This window comes from Patiria miniata, unplaced genomic scaffold (assembly GCF_015706575.1).
Source record: "Patiria miniata isolate m_02_andy unplaced genomic scaffold, ASM1570657v1 HiC_scaffold_7, whole genome shotgun sequence".
Classification (NCBI taxonomy): Eukaryota; Metazoa; Echinodermata; class Asteroidea; order Valvatida; family Asterinidae; genus Patiria; species Patiria miniata.
Genome location: NW_024037074.1, coordinates 36,899,536 through 36,925,227, shown reverse-complemented (window position 1 = coordinate 36,925,227; position 25,692 = coordinate 36,899,536). Strand labels below are relative to the sequence as shown.

The 25,692-nt window shown below is 40.3% G+C and overlaps 1 protein-coding gene and 1 pseudogene across 2 annotated transcripts; both read left to right on the top strand.

Moving 5' to 3' along the window:
- LOC119744492 lies at positions 1–25,566 on the top strand (annotated as a pseudogene).
- On the top strand, positions 79–13,518 carry LOC119744494 (arrestin domain-containing protein 3-like). 2 transcript variants are annotated; one of them, XM_038220435.1, is made up of 8 exons: positions 79–178; positions 5,704–5,848; positions 7,469–7,591; positions 8,630–8,865; positions 10,172–10,354; positions 11,412–11,597; positions 12,138–12,276; positions 12,430–13,378. In XM_038220435.1, exons 2-8 carry the CDS (start codon positions 5,725–5,727, stop codon positions 12,627–12,629), a joined length of 1,191 nt encoding a protein of 396 aa, XP_038076363.1. In that variant the 5' UTR covers positions 79–178; positions 5,704–5,724; the 3' UTR covers positions 12,630–13,378. The 2 variants fall into 2 exon arrangements, with proteins under 2 accessions (XP_038076363.1, XP_038076364.1); XM_038220436.1 differs by lacking the exon at positions 79–178 and adding an exon at positions 1,592–1,708 and having other exon boundaries at positions 12,430–13,518.
- Positions 25,567–25,692: the final 126 nt, after the last annotated feature.

The window sequence follows — 25,692 nt, the reverse complement described above, 5'->3', positions numbered from 1 at the left end:
TTTAGGACATCCTGGTCATGCGTCATTTTACCCGGTACTTTTTCCGCCATTTAGTAGTTCCGCAAAGACTTTCAGAACGAGATAAAACGCAAGTGCCGTGGGTACGATTTCTCAGCACACCGGGCAATTTTTCCACCTGCAATCGGCAAACGGCAAACGGCAAACGGCAAACATCGTGGTATGCAAGTTTCTTAAGTTTTATTTTCCTACCTACCCGTATCTACTAGTGTCCATTTTTTTTTAATTATCTGATCTGAAGATGTTGCTGTCATGTGTTGAATCGATAGAAGTGGTTAAAATTATAACAGATTGATGTGTTTTCTTTTTTACCGTTTGTTAAGTCATATTACACACCTTTGGTAGGCCTATCCTTATTTTTTGAACACTGTTCCGTAGTCAAGATGCCAACACCAGATATAGGCCTATATTTCCAAATCAGCAATCATGTTCTTTGGATAAACTGCATCACGTTTTAATCACAGATTGGTGTTTATTTAAGTGTTCTAAAAACGCAGTTTTACAGTGAAGCGATGTCGATGCCTCTTTTGACCTTTTTATTTCTGGACATAATTATATGTTATGAGCTTGGAGAGGGCATATGCAATAACTTAGTTTTCTCTTCGTGTGCTAATTCAGAATGTCTGTTTGTCAACCCACCCCTATACGGAGCTATCATGTTCACCATTCACTCCATTCATTCAAACTTGTCATCAACCAACGTCAAGGGAATGGAAATTTACGGGTAACAAGATGTGCGGTGACGCGACTCCCACATCACGGCCAATGCATGCAGGCGGCAGTCCGTCAAATAAACAGAGATCCCCAACCCGAGCGCGCAGTGCGTCCACATGGATTAACATAGCCTAGAAATTCACGCAAAGTGCGTACGGAGACCAGTTCTGAAGGACTGAATGTAAAAAACCGCGTTTTGCCTTCCAATTTATTTATTTTGAGCACCTATGCTTATACAAAAAACGTGGCCAAGTTGGTCGATACGCTTTTATGCGGGAAGACATATTGGCCTGAATTATAGTCAGACCCGGCCACCATAGTTCCAAAATTGTAGTTCCTTTTTTTCATTCGTTATATCGACGGCTCATTCGCTATATCGGACAACTGGAAAACTATTCTTTTTTCGGGATGATGCATAAATAGAAGGTTTTTTTTTTTTGAGAAACTGGATTATAGGTGAATTTTGTAAACAGTTGCTGCTGGTTTCTTTCACAACTTATATTCGACCTATTGTGTCGAAATTGACTCGTTGGAATGTATTAAACTTAAAGCCTATACTTTGCACATCCGTCAATATGACCAACACCTGCATAATTACAGCTGCTTAACTTTTGTAGAGCGAGCGAGCCTGCATATTCCACGTTATTTAATTAGTATGCATAAATAGTCCACTAGGAGATCCACCAGTCTTATTTCGGTTTCGAATCGGTGAATAAGCCATGCACGGCCGGCTGTTTCTCAGTTTGGTGGCGCACAAAATCCTTGCTATGTCGGCTACAAACGGACTGGTGAAAATCTATTGTACGTACATGCACATGTACATGTACATGTACATGTACATGTATATCCTAGCCTACGTCTGATATGCGGTTGCCACGCGCCCGTCTTTGCTGCATATCACTGAAGTTGAACCATGAACAAGGCCCCAACTTGAAATCCCGAAATCAAGCTTGACGTAGCCTTTGAAACTCAGTAGGTAAGAAGCACATATTTCGAGTGTCTGCATGTACAAAGGCAGCAGTTTGATAGCAGGGTCGTGATCGCGTTCGTAAACATGCATGTTGAAAATGAAAAGTATTTGGGTGCTATATTCGGACGGATCTCATTTAGAGATTTAACAGGACATTGTATCTGCATGCCGGCATTATGATGTGCAGCGAGTCATGAGTCATGACGTGGTACACTATGTTACGAAAGCCCTGTAGTGCCATCAAGTATATATTTTGTCCAAGTTCGTTTTTATGAGTTATATATTTCGCAAAGTTCGTTTTTATGAGTTATATATTTCGCAAAGTTCGTTTTTATGAGTTATATATTTCGCAAAGTTCGTTTTTATGAGTTATATATTTCGCAAAGTTCGTTTTTATGAGATACATTTTGTCCAAGTTCGTTTTTATGAGTTATATATTTCGCAAAGTTCGTTTTTATGAGATACATTTTGTCCAAGTCCGTTTTTATGAGTTATATATTTCCCAAAGTTCGTTTTTATGAGATACATTTTGACGAAGTTCGTTTTTATGAGATACATTTTGTCGAAGTTCGTTTTTATGAGATACATTTTGACGAAGTTCGTTTTTATGAGATATATTTTACGGAGTTACGGAGTTTTATGAAGTTACGGAGCCCCTAAAGTGACATCCAAAATTATTTTTTTATCTCGTGCGCACGACAAAGTATCTCGTGCGCACGAGATAATTATCACGTGCGCAGGACATATATCTCGTGCGCAGGACATATATCTCGTGCGCAGGACATATATCTCGTGCGCACGACATATATCTCGTGCGCACGAGATAATAATAAGTATTAACGGAGCTTGCTGCACGTGCAGCGGACGAGTTTGTGTGTAAAGAAAGCAGCGCGTCAGTTACGGAGCCCCTAAAGGGACATCCAAAATTATTTTTTTACCTCGTGCGCACGACATAATATCTCGTGTGCACTTCATATTTCTCGTGCGCATGAGATAATTATGTCGTGCGCACGAGATATATGTCCTGCGCACGTGATAATTATCTCGTGCGCACGAGATACTATGTCGTGCACACGAGAAAAAAAAAATTTGGATGTCACTTTAGGGGCTCCGTAACTTCATAAAACTCCGTAACTCCGTAAAATATATCTCATAAAAAAGAACTTTGCGAAATATATAACTCATAAAAACGAACTTTGCGAAATATATATCTCATAAAAAAAAAACTTTGCGAAATATATAACTCATAAAAACGAACTTTGCGAAATATATAACTCATAAAAACGAACTTTGCGAAATATATAACTCATAAAAACGAACTTTGCGAAATATATAACTCATAAAAACGAACTTTGCGAAATATATAACTCATAAAAACGAACTTTGCGAAATATATAACTCATAAAAACGAACTTTGCGAAATATATAACTCATAAAAACGAACTTTGCGAAATATATAGTTCATAAAAACGAACTTGGACAAAATATATACTTGATGGCACTACAGGGCTTTCGTACTATGTTATACTGTACGGCACTGTACTTGTTGGCCTACTATCTCCATGTTGAAAAAGGCTTCTAGACATCAGTGTGTTCGCAATCAAGAGCTAGGTTTTACCACAAGGAACTCAGTGAAAACGCACATACATGCGCTATGCAGAGTGGCACGCTCAGCGAAATGCATTAGGCCAAAACAAAATAGTTCTGCTTCCGATTACATGGCATTTTAAATTAGGGTAGGTAGGTAGGGGAAAAAAATGTTTTGCCAATTTTTTTTTGTGTACGATCACATGGAGGCGTCCGCGTGTAGTCAAGGATAAATGGTAAAATTGATGGTTTTGGGTGTTTTCCCCTCATTTTTCCCATAAAAAAAAATTAGGGTAGGGGCTGTCAGAATAGGGTAGGTAGGGAAACCGGAAGCAGAACTATTATTTTTTTGGCCTTAGTACAATGCGCAGATATTCAATCCATATTGTCAACATTTCAATCAACCATATATGGAGGTAATCTTCCTATCATTGGATCAACGGACTCCATTTGAACAGGTCGACATTAATAACATGCATAAATAAATGCGGAGAATTGAGTTCGGCTACTTCAAAAGATTATTACTGGCCTTAATATATGCAGGCTGGCTAGATTATCTTCATGATGCATGCGCTATCGGACGGACTTTTATTTAGCGATTTGTGTACCTGCAATGCCGGCATTGTGTGCAGCGAGTCTTGACGTGGTACACTACACTGTACGGCACTGTACTTGTACATGTACATGTATATTGTACTATATCTCCATGTTAAAAAAAAAAACCTTCTAGATATCACAGTGTTCGCACTCAAAGAGGGTGAGGTTTTGAAGTAAGGAGAAACTGACCATAACGAAGAAAACGCACATAAAAGTACATGCGCTATGCAGAGTGGCACGCCTTAGCGAAATGCATTAGTACAGTGCGCATTATATTCAATCCATATTGTCAACATTTCGATCAACCATATGGAGGTAATCTTCCTATCATTGGATCAACGGACTCAACTTGAACAGGTCGACATTAATAACATGCATAAATAAATGCTGAGAATTGAGTTCGGCTACTGCAAAAGATTATGATTGGCCGTAATATATGCAGGCTGGCTAGATTATCTTCATAATAGTGAAGTTGGCTCCAGAAAAATAGGGTGTGTTTAGGAGGATCGTAAATCGTAATAATTATTAATTAGGCGGGCATCCTTCTGAAGATGTTCGTCCGCTCTCTTCAACAAATTGATTTTTCTTCTGACATGTTTTTTTATCATGGTTTGAAGTTTAACAAAAAGTATACTATAGGCCTATATCCATAAATTGCATTCATCAATGTTTTCCAGATAATATATTTTGCCTATATTCAGTCACATGAACTTTGCACTATCCTTATAAGATGCGTCATCGTGGTCTTGTACGCTTATGGAAACAGCCTTGTATTCTTTTCTTAATTTCTCATTCCATTAATCTAAATTTTAAAAACTAATTTCAAAGCATTGATTTGTTTGTGGTGGTAATTACCTTCATATTTCTTTTCGTTTGTAATATCACTGTATTATGCTTATTTTATCCAACTTTGTATTGGTTCATTGGAGAGTGCTTAAAAAATGTCAACTGAATTGAATTAGACGGGGGGAAACAAAGTTCCCGGCCTTTGAGTGTCCGTATGTTTTGGAGGGTTACTTTTGCGCACCAGACTATAGCGCACTGCTAATTCCTGGTCCCCAGATTTGGCGGGGGTAAGGTTGGATGGAACAAGCATTATTATACCCTGTGAGAATTAAATTATTATCGGGCCATGTATGAATAACGACCTATCTCTTAAGTAATCATTCCATAAACATCGGCCGATTTGTTTTCGTGCCATGCGAAAACGCCAGTATTGCAAGTGACGTGACAACTGTTTTGGCCCTTTTTTTGTTGAATTTAATCGGAATAAGCATTGTCATTATGACATACATGTACATTGTATTGAACCCCGGTTCATTTTGTTCAGTGAACTACATAGGTATTGTGATGATCTTTGTGATTGTTTCTTCTCGTTTAACGCATCAAAATTGCTCAAAGTAAAGGATGCATAACAACTAACTTGCTGAGGTGTCAGCTCGATCGTTTTCTACTGTTTATTTGGATCGAGAAAACAGAGACAACATAATCCTCGACCCTTCATAATCTGCGCAGGTAAATTGAAGGTGAATGCGTAGAAAAAAGGACCGCGTATAGCTTAGGGGATCTGACCATACGCATTAATTGTTTCGTTCTCGCAGGTAACCTCATTCCCCCCCCCCCCCCCGATTGTTTTATTCAGAACGATATCCACGCTTTTCAAGCGGAATAATTTCATACGGTTTTTTGGGACTACTATCGAGCGCCGTATCTGTACATCTTGAGCTGTTTTTTTTACTCAGTAAACCAGTATTCGTTCCTTTCCCGGTATGATGACCAATGATTTACATACGTGCTTATTATGTGCCTTTATACAGCGATATTGTAGAGCGTTCGTCATGGCCAAGTTGCAGATGTTTGATGTCGTGTTCGACGGCGACAATACTGCTGTCTACCGATCGGGAGAAGTAGTCCGAGGCTTTGTGAGAATTGTGCTTGGAGAAGTCAAGAATGACGTCAGGGGTGCGTATATGGACCACGTGACCGGTGACGTCATGTCTGTCAGTTGCCGAAATGCAAACACCAATGCCCCTCTCCCGTCTTGTGTGATGCAACATATTTATTTTGTTGACACGAAATAATTATCTCGAAGGATATACGTGCTGCGTAGAAGTATTGGAGAATTAAATGCTTTTTCGTCGTAATTGGCGGCGTCACGTGCCAACAAGCGCGAAAATTCCTCACACCGGATTTCTTTGTTGATCCTCAGTGAAGAAATATTGATGTCATATACGTCTTGCTCTAAAAATCGTGTGAACAAATTCAACAAAATTGTATTGAATTTTGTCCCAAAAAAAGGCTTTTGTCTTTCGTTTGGTTGAGTCATGGTTGAGTATAGAATACTTCATGCAAGCGGATGCGAATTCGAAGGAAAATAAGTTGACCCATCGAAAATTTCGCAGCGAAACTTATCGGAATTACATGAAATGTGTTCATGCAGCGCGTAATTGATGACACACATTCGCGTTCGCACATTCGCGCCAAGCAGGAACCAGTGTCACATGAAATTTGAACTCCGGTGAAATATAAGGTCTCTTTTACCTGATACGTGGATTCTGACCCTCACGTGTGAGTCACTGACCCTGTTCGAATTGTCTTCACTTAGACATGCGCACAACAAGTATGTGTTTCATAGAGTCAAAATTTCACACTACACACCTGAATATAGTTCGTAACGTGTTACAAGGGCGGATCCAGCACACAATTTTTTGGATGGCCAAAAAAAACCCATTGAGTCCCCCAAAAGTGTTTGAAAAAATTACGGCGTGGGTTCGGGTCCAACTTTAAGGGCCCTGATTTTTTTGCATTCTAGATGCTCTGTGGTGCGATCTGAGGCAATTTCTGACCACTTTAACCAATGTTTTTTGAGAAAAAGATGGTGGTGTACTCATTGCCATGTCTTTATTGCGAAATCACTAAAAAAAAAATCGTGATCGTTTTTTTGGGGGGGGGGGGGGCCATGGCCAGGGGCCCCCGGATCCGCCCTTGACGTGTTATCACTAGTGTGGTGCCGAACCAAAGTACTATGGGCGACTCAAACAGATACTTTTTTCCCCAGAATTGCGACCTTTATGTAATGATTTACCATTGACTAGGACCCGTCAATCTGAATGACTGTAAACGAGTCGATCTTTTGCGTTTAATAGCTCCAATTTTTTCGCCTTATGATTTTGTTGGTTGCGACTCTGGAACGCCAAACGTTGCGTCAGTGCAACAAGGTCGTAAATCGATTCTGCGACAAAGTCGTATCTTGAGCGAATACGCTCCGTGCAACAACGTTGTATCTCGACGTCCATTGACTTTGTGCGTACATCCGGCTCATTTTAAGCAAGATACGACCTTTTGTAATCCTAAAAACTCGCATTTAGCGCAAATGCCATTTTAGGAGATTGGCAAATTACCTTGTTGCACGGACATGACGATGAAACTATATAATGCACTTTTTTTTTTAGGGAAGCTCGTATATCTGTGTAGAGTAGGCCTATAGTATACGTGCCAAAGTTTAATGGTGTGTGCTAATGGAGTGTGATTCTAACTTTCAGTGCTCTTCAAGGCCGTTCTTTGTTTTTAATCCTCGATTAGGCATTCAAATCAAGTTCAAAGGCGAGTCTCACACCCGTTGGTCAGAGGGAGATGGCAAGAACAATCGATGCTACTCGGCCAGGGAGGTCTACTTCAAAGAAAAGATCATCTGCTGGGGAAAAAGTAAGTCAGATAATCCGAATCAGATCCTCCTGTCAATTTGATCACACAGCAAAATTATGAATGTAGTTTTCTTGTCAAAAAAAACCCCAGGATTTAGTAATTGTATTCCAGTAATGCACACAATTTTAAGCCCATATATACAGGGTGAGTAAAAAAAAAGAGAAACCCAAATGTCGCCGGGACCATTGATTTAATGAAGTTCTGCATGTATATATAGCACTTTCAATATATAGGAAATGAAAACCCAATTCATATAAAGCTTTCTTTTAGTATACAAGAACCATTCAAATCACCCATGTACTTTTCAGTTAAGTTAAGGAATTTTAAGCACAGCCACCATTTTTAAATTCTGACCACAGATCACAAGAAAAGATATGCGTATAATTCTTTCAGCAAAACGAGAACAATTCACACACTGGCCCTATGTGATTTGTTTTCGTTTTGCTGAAAGAATGCCTTTTGTGATCCGTGGACAAAACTTTAAAACGGTGGTTGTGTTTAAAATTCCGTTACTTAAAAAGTACATGCCTGATTTGACTGATTCTTGTACTAGAAGAAAGCTTATGAATTGGGCTTTCATATTCTAGATTTTGAAAGTGCCCCGACATTTGTTTTTTGGGTTTTTTTTTTACTGACCCTGTATACGTGTGACGTCAGTATCTTTCACGTCTGACACTCTTCCTATAGGCCTAGACAAAAGGGCTGCTGCGTTCCACTTATTACGCGAACTGAACCCAAACGTTGCCAATGATATCCTTATTGGCTATCCTGATGCACAAACTGAGATCTCTAACATTGGCAACTTGTGCTTGAATGGAACAGGAATGTTCAGTGACAAATGTAAATTTCTCTGTACCCACGTGTAAACGTGGACAGCGACAGTAAGTGCGTGAACTGGTTGCGATGATCGTGCCAAGTTTCGTCATGAATTCGGCACCGTATAAAACCCTGCTAACTTCTTTCTGTTCATTTTTTTTTACTCAAACGGGACACGTGGAAGATTAACGGCAATGGTAACAACCGTACCTTTTCCCGCAGGTAAAAATGACCCCGGTGCATCGAAGCTGACCCTTGAGTCCGGGGAGCATCGCTTCCCGTTTTCCTTCCAGATACCCAACGTCCCGCTGCCCTTCCCGTTCGAGTCGTGCGTGGGCTGGATCCGCTACCGGATCATGTGCAAGATCGACCGGCCCTGGAAGTTTAACCATAACACGGAGCGGCTGTTCACCGTCGTTGGTACACCCATTGACCTGAATACCATGCCCCATGCCAGAGTAAGTTGTGGTGTTTTTGTTAAAGTTAATGCAGCTACTCGGCACGTAATTTGCTATGCAAAGTGTTTCCTTATGGAAGAAACGGATAGCAGCCCAAATGTCATGTATTGTATACAGGGTGAGTCAAAATAAACGAAACCCAAATGTCGGGACCATTGTTTTAGTGAAGTTCTGCATGTAGCACTTTCAAAATCTCGGATGTAAAAGCCCAATTCATAAGCTTTCTTTTAGTACAACAACCATTCAAATCACTCATGCACTTTTCATGTTACGGAAATTTAAACACAACCACCGTTTTTAAGTTTTGTCCACGGATCACAAGAAGATAAGTGTTCTTTCAGCAAAACGAAAGAAAATCACATAGGGATGTGTGTGAATTGTTTTCATTTTTCTAAAACAGCACACACCTTTTTTTGTGATCCTTGGATCCATTTAAAACAGTGGTTGTGTTTAAAATTCCGTAACTTGAAAAGTAAATAAGTGATTTGAACGATTCTTGTACTAAAAGAAAGCATATGAATTGGGCTTTCATATCCGAGATTTTGAAAGTGCTACGTGCAGAACTTCACTAAAACAATGGTCCCGACATTTGGGTTTCGCTTTTTTTTACTCACCCTGTATAGCTTGGTTCCTAGGTGGTTTTTATAAGGAAGTAAATTAAGCTAAGCACTAATTTTTCGTGGCACCTCTATGAAAAAGGCCTTATTCTAGAGCGAATGACAGTGATGTATGTCACGACGCCATTTTGGGGGATTATCGGGCCGCGTCCCATGAAAAATCTTCTCATACACCAGTGATAAATCTTCAAAATTCTTTTTAAAACACTCAGAACTCTCACAGGTGTTCAGGCTGCACAGAAAAATGATGATCAACATGTCATCTCTCATTTTCTTTTCAATTTTTGGTGGGTTGACATTGACTTTTTGAAGAAATTCTAACCCAAAGAAGACCACCCCTAAAACCAAAGAAGACCATCCCAAACTGGAAAAGTAGCCATTTTGAAAAATATGGTTCATTGGGCCCTTGTGGTAAAGAGCTTTATGATGAGGAGGTTAAAGGCACTTTGTCGACCGTTGACTTGTATAGATCTGTGTGCCTGTGTCCCTAAGCGAGGCACTTTGCATCAAGTTTTTCTCTCCTTACACCAAGCGGCATCCACTGATATTATGTGGTACTAATATAATCTCCAAATTTCCAAATCATGATTGAAACTCAAAATAAAAGTTACTTCTATGTCATTGCAATATTCAGCTGGAGCATGTCACCCTTCAAACCAACAAAATGAACACTGTCTCTTATTTTTCAGATCCCGTCTCACCAAGAGGCAACCAAGACAGTCTGCTGCCTGTGCTGCGCCCAGGGCCCGATCATAGTCAAAGCTTCCACGGACAAGGGGGCCTACGTGTCGGGAGAAAGTATCTTTGTGTCGGGCACGATCGAAAACAACACCAGCCGAGAAATCATTGACATTACCTACAAGCTAGTTCAGGTTGAATTATCGCATTTGTATTTTCTTTTCCAGTATACTAATTCCTTCAATTACAACATTTCTCTCATAGGAGTACTTGCGATTGATTTATTAACTTGGTTAATCTTTAATTTACTTACTTGATTCGCTCTTTTCACGCTCCGCCATTGGGCATGCAGAGCCTCAATCTGGCAACTTTACACAATAAAAATAGCCGGTTCAGTGATCTGAACCCCGACAAGGGAATCACTGAACCGGCTATGTTTATTGTGTAAAGTTACCAGATCAAGGCTGTACATGCCCATGGCGGAAGTGTGAAAAGAGCGAATCTTATAAGAGTAATGCTGGTCCTGCTTGTGTCGCCATTGTGAAGACTAGGATAATTTGAAGGATCAATTGTGTTTTAAGTTATATTTATTTCCTCGTGAAACTTGGTTGACAAATTCCCTTAACATTTCACAGATTGTTAGGTCATTTGTATCTATATAGCCTTTTGCTCTTTAAGACAAGTTGAGTTTCAAGGTATGATATGTCCGTGCTTTGTCTTAACACGTTTGCAGCCTTCCTGTATCAATAAGTTTAACGTAATACACTTCAATTGGATGAGAAATGAGAAACGGTAAAATGTCTCGAAACTTGTGTCTACCATGGAGCTATTTGCTAAGAAACACCACTGCTGTTGAGATCGCTCTTGAGGCACTCACCAATGCACAACAGAGTCATAATTTTACGACCACTTTACAGTTGTCATCAAAAGGGTACCTGTGATGGTAAATTGGACAAGTAAATCCAAATCATTCTATTTGCTCTTCAATCTCCTCTCAGTGCTAACTTTAGCTGAAAACAGATATATTGTACCTTTATTTTCATAGTAAACAATGCCCACCAAGTACCTTTGGTCACTATATAAAGAAAAAAGAAACTTGCTTTCGATGTCCTTTCAATGTGACAGTGAAACTTAACAGTATTTGACTGCAAGTCACAAAGTGCAATACAAAATACATGTATACCGTACCAAAAGAATTCGGTTTGTTTTGGTAAGTATTTCACGTATTTTAACTGGTCCCCTTCCTTTCAGTTTGTCACGTACTTCTCCAGCGGCGGCCACAAGACCAGGCGGACGTTTACCATGGTCAAAGATAAAGCTCCTGGGTGTAAGAGTGGGGAGGTGGCCCGCATGGATTGGAAGCCCCTTATCTTACCTTCTATTCCTCCATCCGGGCCCCAGGGATGCAACATCATCAAGATTGAGTATTTCGTTGAGGTATGCCCTGCCAAATGGAAGAGACATGAAGAGCTAAAGTTACTTCTCGTACTTGGTATATAGATTACTCACAAGGGATTGCAGTTTCTTGTCACAAGTTCGAGCGAGGGATATACTTAACCGCTTATGGTCGTAAGGTGGACCATGGAGGATTTCCTTCCTCCATGATTTTCCTGAGTAAAACAGCGGCCCAACACAGTGTGCTTTCAACAGTACCATGCAGCTCCCTAAAGCCTAGTTTCCATATCGAGGTAACGCAGAGAGTCCAACGCAAACAAGACCAAAACTGCAACACGGACATACGGAAACAATTTCATTCGGAAATGTCACCGACAACCCAGACAGACGCAAACTATCTCGTAGACAATCGGCAAAGTTGAACCTGATGGTCTTTGCCGACAGTTCCGCGCACTGTCTGCGCAGTATGCATTAGCTTAATGTCGACATGAAATTGCTTTATGAAAAACAATATGCTTCAGAGTGAACCATTATGATGCAAAGAACTCAAACCGATTATGTATATTCTTCCTTTGTTTATAGTTTGAAGGTGACGTCAGTAGCACCCCATTGGATGCTGAGGTGAAGTTGCCTGTTACCATAGGGACAGTGCCTCTTTACCAGTCTCAGTACCCGGATCCATCCGCCGTTGTGAGTGAGCAACCGTCCGCTAGCGCTGCAAGTAAGTGCATGTCAAAACAAGTCTTTCGAGAACCCTATAAAAAAAATCCTGCAATCATACATCCAGTTTCGAACACTATTTTTTCCCTGTACATGTAGTTACTTTTGATAGATTTGTAATAGCACATTATTTTATTCCTTTACTTAAATATAGCTGCGCCACCCCCGAGTTACCAAGTTGCCGTGGAAGGACTCCAGGAAATACCAAGCAAGAGTGGCCACGACTACACCTTTGGTAAACTCATGTACGCCCCTCAGTACCCGACCTACAATCTGCCGGCGAGTGCCCCAACATGGGACCCCGCTCACCCGCCTCAGCAAGCACAGTCGGGATACTATCCTCCAAAATATTAAAAGTGGAACCGTCATATTTTGTGACTTCCGCATGCCTGTTGAATTACACTATATGTCAGTGGGTGGTCTTACAAGAAGTTCGTGTCTGAAACTTTTGACTCGTGCTCATTGCCTGAACGTCATGTTTTTGTGACTTCTTTTTTAGCTGTAACAATATTTTTGTACACGGTATGAACAGCACTGAGTGGTGTTACAACAATTTCGTGTCTTCAACTTGTAATTTATTCCCGTTGCCTGTTTTCCCGACAGGCAGTATACCAATTTAAGAGTAGAAGAACACACCTTAATATGGACACTAGTCCTTGGCTTGGAATGTTTTTCGATAGGGAAAATGAACGTGTGTTTGCATGAGGTCGGATCGAGAGGCTCCCATTTAATAGCTTTGCATAAAGCTATCATTAATAGGCTGATGTTTTGCATGTAAGTTGTGCAAATATTAGTAGGTCAAGTAAATGGTTGTACATAAATAAACCTTTTGTGATCACATAATAGTTTCTAGGCCTTTTTGTGCGTGCTGAATATTTTTCTATTTTATTAATATGCCATCGATGTTCCCAAGTCAAAATTTGTTCTTGGTTTGTATAATATCAGGCTGAATAAATTGTCATTAAGTCATTTTTGAAACCAATTCCGCGCGTCAGTGTAACCGGCTTTTTATTACGCGTGTATTTTATTTTGTTATATTTTGTAAAAATCAGCATTATTAGAGCCTAAATTAATAAAGTGCTTCTTGTTTTCCCTTAACTTTATCTAATGGTTTTACTTTGCATGTTCAGTTTCATCAAATCAAACAGAACATTTTTAACTCTTCTCATTAAAATATTTACAGAACTATTATATCGATGATTAGATAAATAAAGTGTTGACTTATTAACTGTCATTACTCGAATCTCTCAGGGTCTGGGGCATCTGCTTTCTGGACTCGTTCATGTTTTTGGTTTTTTTCGTAGGAAATTTACAAGAAAGTGCCGGTGTCATATGAAAATCGGACTCGTATGAAAATCGGACTCTTTTTCCCTTTTATTGGTTAAACCCTCTCTCGTGACCGGCCCCTTTCCTAATTATCTATGCAAGAGCATGCGCAATACCACCAATGAGTCCGTATTTCATAAAACCTAAATTCATGCTACACCTGGGCTCGGCAAAAAACCTCCTATACGCAATTCCATGGAAATGTGTCGCTAGTATTCTGCTCGGTGTTCGATGTGACATCCCATGGATTTTTCGTAGTGAATACCGACCACCTCTGTAGATGGACCAAGGGGACCCTAGATAACATCAAAACACATGTTGACGGTCATATGTGTGAATAACGTTAAAATCTCCCCCCCCCCCCCTTTTGTGTGTGTGTGTGTGTGGGGGGGGGTCAAAAACAAATGGGGAAACATGTTATTCATCCAATTCATTAACATTCGGCACTAGGCAGCTTATGTCACTGCTAAAGGGTCCTATAGGCCTGCTCAATTTTTGAGGCAATTTTCCATCATTTTTTCATGGGTTTGTTTGAAAGGATTGAAGCTTTTAAAACAAATGTACCCTTTTTGTGTTCAAATTTGCTGTTTTTCTGTCAAATAACCATTTTTGAAGAATTCTGCCAGAAATCTGCCAAAAAAATCAATGCTGTCAATTTTTCTGTCAAACTCGTTTTTAACCAAATTTCTGTCGGTTAGCCGAAAATCGGCTAAAACGGTCACCCTTGAAGGCCGCTCTGCGGCGTTTCCACACAACCGGTTGCATAATTGCTGAATACACAAAATAGGTCATCGATTTGTTTGGGTTCCTTTACCCTGTGTGCGCTCAAGCGTGTTGCGAATTGTGGTTTAGGGCATCCTGGTTATGCGTCATTTTACCCAGTACGTTTTTTCTCCATTCCGCAAAGACTTTATTCGGAACGAGGGGTGGAAACGCACGTGCCGTGGGTACGATTTCTCAGCACACCGGGCAATTTTTCCACCTGCAATCGGCAAACGGCAAACATCGTGGTATGCAAGTTTCTTAAGTTTTATTTTCCTACCTACCCGTAGTACTAGTGTCCATTTTTTTATCATCTGATCTGAAGATGTTGCTGTCATTTGTTGAATCGATAGAAGTAGTTAAAATTACAACAGATTGATGTGTTTTCTTTTTTACCGTTTGTTTATTACTAAGTCATATTACACGCGCCTTTGGTATAGGTCCTTATTTTTTTAACACTGTTCCGTAGTCAATATACATCATTTGCTTTTGCTGTAATTTTCAGAAATGGATGGAATGGGGGGGTTGGAAATATATAGCAAATATAGTTACACTGACTTTTTCGAGGTTTTGGGTTCGAAAATGCTATAAAAACCAAGAAAAACAATCATTTTCCTGTAGTCTGGTTCCCTGACTCCATTTAAGAAGAATCACAGCAGTTTACATGTATTGGGGAATCGTAAGGTCAGGGAACCAGTCTAGCTGGCTTGTACCCGTTCTTGGGTGTGTAATCGATTGCAAACAAGTGCGATGGTCAACTGGGGCCAGTATTTGAAAAAAAGCCAGTTTTTTCCAACGCTGATCGGCCGATCAGCGTTGGAAATTGATACAAAAATACCACTTTTCTTGAAAATGACAGTATACCAGGTGCCATGATTGTACAGGATGCTTTACACTGTCATTCACTTACAGTCCAGCAAGGTATTTCAAAATGATTTGGTAGTTTTATTTTTTGATGTTTGCAAATGTTGTATTTTCCCTTTAAACACCAGATATCCAAATCAGTAATCATGTTAATTGGATAAACTACATCACGATTTAATCACAGATTGGTGTTTATTTAAGTGTTCTAAACCTAAAAACGCGGTTTTACAGTGAAGCGATCATGTCGATGCCTCAGTTTTGACGTTTTTATTTCGGTATATATTATATGTGTTATGAGCTTGGAGAGGGCATATGCAATAACTTAGTTTTCTTTTCGTGTGCTAATTCAGAATGTCTGTTTGTCAACCCACCCATACACGGAGCTATTCTGTTCATCATTTACTCCATTCATTCAAACTTGTCATCAACCAACGTCAAGGGAATGGATTAAACTTTACGGGTAACAAGATGTGCGGTGACGCGACTCCCACATCACGGCCAATGCATGCAGTCAGCAGTCCGTCAAATAAACAGAGATCCCCAAGCCCGAGCGCGCAGTGCGTCCACATAGATTAACATTTAGAAATTCACGCAAAAGAACCCATGCAAAGTGCGTACGGAGACCAGTTCTGAAGGACTGAATGTAAAAAAAACCCGCGTTTTGCCTTCCAATTTATTTATTTTGAGCACCTATGCCTATAAAAGTGACAAGTCATGCAACCCTCGGGAGAAAAAAAACGTGGCCAAGTTGGCCGATACGCTTTTATGCCCGAAGACATATTGGCCTGAATTATAGTCAGACCCGGCCACCATAGTTCCAAAATTGTAGTTCTTTTTTTTTTTTCATTCGTTATATCGACGGCTCATTCGCTATATCGGACAACAGGAAAACTATTCTTTTTTCGGGATGATACAAAAATAGAAGGTTTTTTTTAAGATACTGGATTATAGGTGAATTTTGTAAACAGTTGCTGCTGGCTTCTTTCACAACTTATATTATTGTGTTGAAATTGAGTCGTTGGAATGTATGCCTATACTTTGCACATCCGTCAATATGACTAACACCTGCATAATTACAGCTGCTTTACATTTGAAGAGCGAGCGAGCCTGCATATTCCACGTTATTTAATTAGTATGCATAAATAGTCCACTAGGAGATCACGGTCTTATTTCGGTTTCGAATCGGTGAATAAGCCATGCACGGCTGTTTCTCAGTTTGGTGGCGCACAAAATCCTTGCTATGTCGGCTACAAACGGACTGGTGAAACTCTATTGTACGTACATGCGGTACATGTACATTGTACATGTATATCCTAGCCTGCCTACGTCTGATATGCGGTTGCCACGCGCCCGTCTAAGCTTTGCTGCATATCACTGAAGTTGAACCATGAACCCAACTTGAAATCCCGAAATCAAGTTTGACGTAGCCTTTGAAACTCAGTAGGTAAGAAGCACATATTTCGAGTCGTGTATTTTGATAGCAGGGTCGTGATCGCGTTCGTGAACATGCATGTTGAAAAGTATTTGGGCGCTATATTCGGACGGATCTCATTTAGATGTATCTGCATGCCGGCATTATGATGTGCAGCGAGTCATGACGTGGTACACTATGTTATACAGTACGGCACTGTACATGTTGGCCTACTATCTCCATGTTGAAAAAGGCTTCTAGACATCATTGTGTTCGCGCTCAAAGAGCTTTAATGAAAAGAGGGTGACTTTTTTTGAAGTAAGGAGAAACTGACCACAAGGAAGAAAACGCACATACATGCGCTATATTCAGAGTGGCACGCTCAGCGAAATGCATTAGTACAGTGCGCATACATGTATATTCAATCCATATTGTCAACATTTCGATCAGCCTATCATTGGATCAACGGACTCACCTTGAACAGGTCGACATTAATAACATGCGGAGAATTGAGTTCGGCTACTGCAAAGGATTATGATTGGACGTAATACATGCAGGCTGGCTATTATCTTCTTAGTGTCGGCTCCAGAAAAATAGGGTGTATATTATAGGAGGATCGTAATAATTATTAATTAGGCGGGCATCGATCTGAAGATGTTCATCCGCTCTCTTCAACAAATTGACTTTTCTTATGACATGTTTTCTTTTATTATGGTTTGAAGTTTAACGAAAAAGTATACTTTAGGCCTATCCATAAATTGCATTCATCAATGTTTTCCAGATAATATATTTTGCCTATACAGTCGAATCTCGTTAGTACAAACTCTGTTAATACAAAATTCTGGTTATAACAAACATAAAGCCGTAGACCTGACTGTGCATTTGTGTGCACAATGAATGGGACTGATGTTCCTCTTAATACAAAATTCTGATATAACAAACAATTTGGCTAGGTCCGAACGAGTTTGTATTAACGAGACTCGACTGTATTCAGTCGCAGGAATTTTGCACTATCCTTATAAGATGCGTCTCCTTGCCCTTGTACGCTTATGGAAACAGCCTTGTACTCTTTTCTTAATTTCTCTTTCTATTAATCTAAATTTGAATAACTAGCTTCAAAAGTTGATTTGTTTGTGGTGGTAATTACCTTCATATTTTTTTTCGTTTGTAATATCACTGTATTATGCTTATTTTATCCAACTTTGTATTGGTTCATTGGAGAGTGCTTAAAAAATGTCAACTGAATTGAATTAGACGGGGGGAAACAAAGTTCCCGGCCTTTGAGTGTCCGTATGTTTTGGAGGGTTACTTTTGCGCACCAGCATGCTATAGCGCACTGCTAATTCCTGGTCCCCAGATTTGGCAGGGGTTGGAACAAGCATTATTATACCCTGTGAGAATTAAATTATTGTCGGGCCATGTATGAATAACGACCTATCTCTTAAGTAATCATTCCATAAACATCGGTTGATTTTTTTTTTCGTGCCATGCGAAAACGCCACTATTGCAAGTGACATGACAACTGTTTTGGCCCTTTTTTTTGTTGAATTTAATCGGAATAAGCATTGTCATTATGACATACATGTACATTGTATTGAACCCCGGTTCATTTTGTTCAGTGAACTACATAGGTATTGTGATGATCTTTGTGATTGTTTCTTCTCGCTGAACGCATCAAAATTGCTCAAAGTAAAGGATGCATAACAACTAACTTGCTGAGGTGTCAGCTCGATCGTTTTCTACTGTTTATTTGGATCGAGAAAACAGAGAAAACATAATCCTCGACCATTCATAATCTGCGCAGGTAAATTGAAGGTGAATGCGTAGAAAAAGGACCGCGTATAGCTTAGGGGATCTGACCATACGCTTATATTGTTTCGTTCTCGCAGGTAACCTCATCCCCCCCCCCCGATTGTTTTATTCAGAACGATATCCACGCTTTTCAAGCGGAATAATTTCATACGGTTTTGGGGACTACTATCGAGCGCCGTATCTGTACATCTTGAGCTGGTTTTTTTTTACTCAGTAAACCAGTATTCGTTCCTTTCCCGGTATGATGACCAATGATTTACATACGTGCTTATTATGTGCCTTTATCCAGCGATATTGTAGAGCGTTCGTCATGGCCAAGTTGCAGATGTTTGATGTCGTGTTCGATGGCGACAATACTGCTGTCTACCGATCGGGAGAAGTAGTCCGAGGCTATGTGAGAATTGTGCTTGGAGAAGTCAAGAATGACGTCAGGGGTGCGTATATGGACCACGTGACCAGTGACGTCATGTCTGTCAGTTGCCGAAATGCAAACACCAATGCCCCCCTCTCCCGTCTTGTGTGATGCAACATATTAATTTTTTTGACACGAAATAATTATCTCGAAGGATATACGTGCTGCGTAGAAGTATTGGAGAATTAAATGCTTTTTCGTCGTAATTGGCGGCGTCACGTGCCAAACAAGCGCGAAAATTCCTCACACCGGATTTCTTTGTTGATCATCAGTGAAGAAATGTTGATGTCATATACGTCTTGCTCTAAAAATCGTGTGAACAAATTCAACAAAATTGTATTGAGTTTTGTCCGAAAAAAAGGCTTTTGAGTCTTTCGTTTGGTTGGGTCATGGTTGAGTATAGAATACTTCATGCAAGCGAATGCGAATTCGACGGAAAATAAGTTGACCCATCGAAAATTTCGCCGCGAAACTTATCGGAATTAGGCCTACATGAAATGTGTTCATGCAGCGCGTAATTGATGACACACATTCGCGTTCGCACATTCGCGCCAAGCAGGAACCGGTGTCACATGAAATTTGAACTCCGGTGAAATATATGGTCTCTTTTACCTGATACGTGGATTCTGACCCTCACGTGTGAGTCACTGACCCTGTTCGAATTGTCTTCACTTAGACATGCGCAATACAACAAGTACGTGTTTCATAGAGTCAAAATTTCACACTACACACCTGAATATAGTTCGTAACGTGTTACAAGGGCGGATCCAGAACACAATTTTTTTGGGGGGGGGGCCAAAAACAATTTGGTCCCCAAAAAGTGTTTAAAAAAAATTACGGCGTGGGGTTCGGAATCCAAATTTTTTTTTGGATTCTAGATGCTCTGTGGTGCGATCTGAGGCAATTTCTGACCAATTTAACCAATGTTTTTTTAGGAAAAGATGGTGGTGTACTCATTGCCATGCCTTTATTGCGAAGTCACTAAAAAAAAAAAATTGGATTCCCTTGACGTGTTATCACCAGTGTAATGCCGAACCAAAGTACTATGGGCGACTCAAACCTTTTTTCCCCAGAATTGCGACCTTTATGTAATGATTTACCATTGACTAGAACCCGTCAATCTGAATGACTGTAACCGAGTCGATCTTTCGCGTTTAATAGCTCCAATTTTTTCGTCTTATTGATAATTTTGTTCGTCGCGACTCTGGAACGCCAATCGTTGCGTCAGTGCAACAATTGGTCGTTACTCGATTCTGCAAAGTCGTATCTCGCGCGAATACGCTCCGTGCAACATGTCGGTGCAACAACGTCGTATCTCGACGTCCATTGACTTTGTGTGTACAATGTGTACATTGTGCTCATTTTAAGCGAGATACGACCTTTTGTAATCCTAAAACGCGCATTTTGCGTAAATGCCATTTTAGGAGATAGGCAAACGACCTTGTTGCAAAGACACGACGATGAAACTATAATGTACATTTTTTAGGGAAGCTCGTATATCTCTGTAGAGTAGGCCTGTACGTACCATATGTGCTAATGGAGTGTGGTTTTAACCTTCAGTGCTCTTTAAGGTCGTTCTTTTGTTTTAATCCTCAAGTTAGGCATTCAAATCAAGTTCAAAGGCGAGTCTCACACCAGTTGGTCAGAGGGAGATAGCAAGCACCGTCGATACTACTCGGCCAGGGAGGTCTACTTCAAAGAAAAGATCATCTGCTGGGGAAAAAGTAAGTCAGATAATCCGAATCAGATCCTCCTGTCAATTTGATCACAAAAAAAGAAATTATGAATGTACATGTAGTTTTCTAGTCTAAAACAAACAGGATTTATTAATTGTTCTCCAGTCATGAGCACAATTTCAAGCCCATGTATATATACCATGTATATATACCATGTATATACGTCTGACGTCAGTACCTTTCATGCACGTCTGACACACTTCCTATTGGCCTAGACAAAAGGGCTGCTGCGTTCCACTTATTACACGAACTGAACCCAAACGTTGCCAATGATATCTTTATTGGTTATCCTAAAATAATATGCACAAAAAGATTTCAAACATTGGCAATTTTTGCTTGAATGGAACAGGAATGTTCAGCGACGAATGTAACTGTAACCGCGTGTAAACGTGGACAGCGCCAGTCAGCATTTACCGGCTGCCATGATTGCGCCGAATTTTCGTCATGAAGTCGGCACCGTAAAAAACCCTGTTGACTTCTTTCTACGAAACGGTCAATTTTGTTTTACTCGAACAGGCCACGTGGTATATTAACGGCAATGGTATAAATACAACTGTACGTTTTCCCGCAGGTAAAAATGATCCCGGCGCATCCAGGCTGTTCCTTGACTCCGGGGAGCATCGCTTCCCGTTCTCCTTCCAGATTCCCAACGTCCCGCTGCCCTTCCCGTTCGAGTCGCACGTGGGCTGGATCCGCTACCGGATCATGTGCAAGATCGACCGGCCCTGGAAGTTTAACCATAACACGGAGCGGCTGTTCACCGTGGTTGGTATACCCATTGACCTGAATACCATGCCCCATGCCAGAGTAAGTTATGGTGTTTGTTTTTTTATAGTTTATGCACCTGCTCAGCACGTAATTTGCTATGCAAAGAAATTATTTCCTTACGGAATAAACGGTTACCAGCCCATATGTCATGTATTGTATGTATAGCTTGGGAATGGTTCCCAGGTGGTTTTTATAAGGAAGTACATTATGCTAAGCACTAATTTTCCGTGGCACCTCTGTGAAAAAGGCCTTATTCTTGAGCGAATGAGAGTGATAAACTTAACGACGCCATTTGGGGATGATCGGGGTGCACCCCATAAAAAAAAAATCCCATGCATACACCAGTGATAAATCTCCATACCTGAAAATTCTTTTTAAGATACTCAGAACTCTCACATGTGTTCAGGATGCAACAAAAATATTGATGATCAACATGACATCTCCCATCATTTTCTTTTCAAGTTTTGGTGGGATGACATTGACTTTTTGAAGAAATTCTAACCCAGAGAAGACCACCCCTAAACCAAAGAAGATCCCAAACTGGAAAAGTAGCCATTTTGAAAATGTGGTGCATTGGGTCCTCATGGTAAAGAGCTTTATGATGAGGAGGTTAAAGGCACTTTGTCGACCGTTGACTTGTGGATCTGTGTTCCTGTGTCCCTAAGCGAGACACTTTGCAGCAAGTCTTTTCTCCTTTCATACACCAAGTGGCATCCACTGATAATTATGTGATACTAATACAAACTCCAAGTCATGATATTGTAACTGAAAATGAAAGCCTCCTTTGTGTCATTAAAGTGATCGGTTGGATAATGTCACTCTTTTCAAACCAATAAGTGAACCTTTTCTCCTATTTTTCAGATCCCGTCTCACCAAGAGGCAACCAAGACAGTCTGCTGCCTGTGCTGCGCCCAGGGCCCGATCATAGTCAAAGCTTCCACGGACAAGGGTGCCTACGTGCCGGGAGAGAGTATCTTTGTGTCGGGCACGATCGAAAACAACACCAGCCGAGAAATCATTGACATTACCTACAAGCTAGTTCAGGTTGAATTATCGCATGTGTATTTTCTTTCCTGTATACTAATTCCTTCAATTACAACATTTCTCTCATCGGAGTACTTGCGATTGATTTGTTTACTTGGTTTAATCTTATGAGAGTAATGTTGGTATTGTTTGTGTCGTCATACTTGTGAAGACACGGAGTAGGTAGTTTTCGGGGTATCACTTGTATTAAAGTTGTGTTTATTTCCTCATGAAACTTGGTTGACAAGTTCCCTTAAAGTTTAACGGATTGTCGGGTCATTCCTATATATCTCTAGTCTTTTGATGTTTAAAGCCCGGTTTATGTGAATGCGAATGCGAAGCGAATTTGACGTCATGAAACATTCGCTGCAAAATTAGCCCGAGTTCAAATGTGTTCAACTTTTACGAATTAGCAGCGCGAATACTCCCCATAGGTCACAAATTCGCGTTCGCTTTCGCTTTCGATCCTAGTATGAACCGGGCTGCAGACAAGTTGAACTTCAGGGTACGATAATGTCACGTTTGCTAAACACTGCAGCCTTGCTGCAACAATATATTAACATACACTTCAATTGGTTGAGAAATGAGAAACGGTAAAATGTCTCGAAACTTGTCTCTATACCAAGGAGCTGATTTGCTAATACACCACTGCTGTTACCGTGATATATAGACATTGCTCTTGAGGCACTCACTAATGCACAACAAAGTCATAATTGTATGACCACTTTACAGTTTTCATCAGAAGGGTGCATGTGATGGTAAATTGGACAAGTAAATCCAAATCATTCCATGGCTCTTCAATCTCCTCTCAGTGCTAACTTTAGCTGAAAACATATATATTGTACCTTTATTTTCATAGCAAACAATGCCCACCTAGTACCTTTGGTCACATATATAAAGAAAAAAGAAACTTGCTTTCGATGCCCCTTCAGTGTGACAGTGAAACTTAACAGTATTTGACTGCAAGTCACCAAGTGCAATACAAAATATACATGTATACCGTACCAAAAGAATTCGGTTTATTTTGGTAAGTATTTCACGTATATTTTAACTGGTCCCCTTCCTTTCAGTTTGTCACGTACTTCTCCAGCGGCGGCCACAAGACCAGGCGGACGTTTACCATGGTCAAAGATAAAGCTCCCGGTTGTAAGAGTGGGGAGGTGGCCCGCATGGATTGGAAGCCTCTCATCTTACCTTCCATTCCTCCATCCGGCCCCCAGGGATGCAACATCATCAAGATTGAGTATTTCGTTGAGGTATGCCCTGCCAAATGGAAGAGACATGCAGAACTAAAGATACTTACTTGGTATATAGATGACTCAAAAGGGATAGCAGTTTCTTGTCACAAGTTCGAGCGAGGGATATACTTAACCGCTTATGGTCGTAAGGTGGACCATGGAGGATTTCCTTCCTCCATGATTTTCCTGAGTAAAACAGCGGCCCAACACAGTGTGCTTTCAACAGTACCATGCAGCTCCCTAAAGCCTAGTTTCCATATCGAGGTAACGCAGAGAGTCCATCGCAAACAAGACCAAAACTGCAACACGGACATATGGAAACAATTTCATTCGGAAATGTCACCGACAACCCAGACAATCGGCAAAGTTGAACATGATGGTCTTTGCCGACAGTTCCGCGCACTGTCTGCGCAGTCTGCATAAGCTTTAAGTCGATATGAAATTACTTTACATGTCTAGTCTCGAAAACAATATGCTTTAGAGTGTACCATTATGATGCAAAGAACTCAAACCGAATATCAATACATGTATATTCTTCCTTTGTTTATAGTTTGAAGGTGACGTCAGTAGCACCCCATTGGATGCTGAGGTGAAGTTGCCTGTTACCATAGGGACAGTGCCTCTTTACCAGTCTCAGTACCCGGATCCATCCGCCATTGTGAGTGAGCAACCGTCCGCTAGCGCTGCAAGTAAGTCCATGTCAAAACAAGTCTTTCGAGAATCCTATAAAAAAAATCCTGCAATCATACATCCAGTTTCGAACACTATTTTTTCCCTGTACATGTAGTTACTTTTGATAGATTTGTAATAGCACATTATTTTATTCCTTTACTTAAATATAGCTGCGCCACCCCCGAGTTACCAAGTTGCCGTGGAAGGACTCCAGGAAATACCAAGCAAGAATGGCCACGACTACACCTTTGGTAAAACTCATGTACGCCCCTCAGTACCCGACCTACAATCTGCCGGCGAGTGCCCCAACCTGGGACCCTGCTCACCCGCCTCAGCAAGCACAGTCGGGATACTATGCTCCAAAATATTAAAAGTGGAACCGTCATATTTTGTGTCTTCTGCATGCCTGTTGAATTACACTATATGTCAGTGGGTGGTCTTACAAGAAGTTCGTGTCTGAAACTTTAGACTCGTGCTTCTTGCCTGAACGTCATGTTTTTGTGACTTCTTTTTTTAGCTGTAACAATATTTTTGTACACAGTATGAACACCAGTGAGTGGTGTTACAACAATACAACTTGTAATTCATTCCCGTTGCCTGTTTTCCTGACAGGCAGTATACTTATTTAAGAGTAGAAAAACACACCTTAATATGGACACAAGTCCGCATAAAGATGGCTGGGAAGTTTTCGAAAGGGAATGATGAACGTGTGTTTGCATGAGGTCGGATCGAGAGGCTCCCATTTAATAGCTTTGCATAAAGCTATCATTAATAGGCTGATGTTTTGCATGTAAGATGTGCAAATATTAGTAGGTCAAGTAAATGGTTGTACATAAATAAACCTTTTGAGATCACATAATAGTTTCTAGGCCTTTTTGTGCGTGCTGAATATTTTTCTATTTTATTAATATGCCGTCGGTGTTCCCAAGTCAAAATTTGTTCTTGGTTTGTATAGTATCAGGCTGAATAAATTGTGATATAATCATTAAGTCATTTTTAAAACCAATTCCGCGCGTCAGTGTAACCGGCTTTTTATTACGCGTGTATTTTATTTTGTTACATTTTGTAAAAATCAGCATTATTAGAGCGTAAATTAATAAAGTGCTTCTTATTTACCCTCAACTTTATCTTTTGGTTTTACTTTGCATGTACAGTTTCATCAAATCAAACAGAACATTTTTAACTCTTCTTATTAAAATATTTACAGAACTATTATATCGATGATTAGATAAATAAAGTGTTGACTTATTAACTGTCATTACTCGAATCTCTCAAGGTCTTGAGCATCTGCTTTCTGAACTCGTTCATGTTTTGTTTTTTTCATAGGAAATTTACAAGGAGTGTAAGTGCCGGGGCTCGGCAAAGAACCTAAGATGTACATTGTATACGCAAT

Coding starts and splice junctions, on each gene's coding strand:
- LOC119744494 (XM_038220436.1), top strand. CDS start 5,725: ATGGCCAAGTTGCAGATGTTTGATGTCGTGTTCGACGGCGACAATACT. Junction 10,355..11,411: donor TTACCTACAAGCTAGTTCAG/GTTGAATTATCG, acceptor CCTTCCTTTCAG/TTTGTCACGTACTTCTCCAG. Junction 11,598..12,137: donor AGATTGAGTATTTCGTTGAG/GTATGCCCTGCC, acceptor CTTTGTTTATAG/TTTGAAGGTGACGTCAGTAG.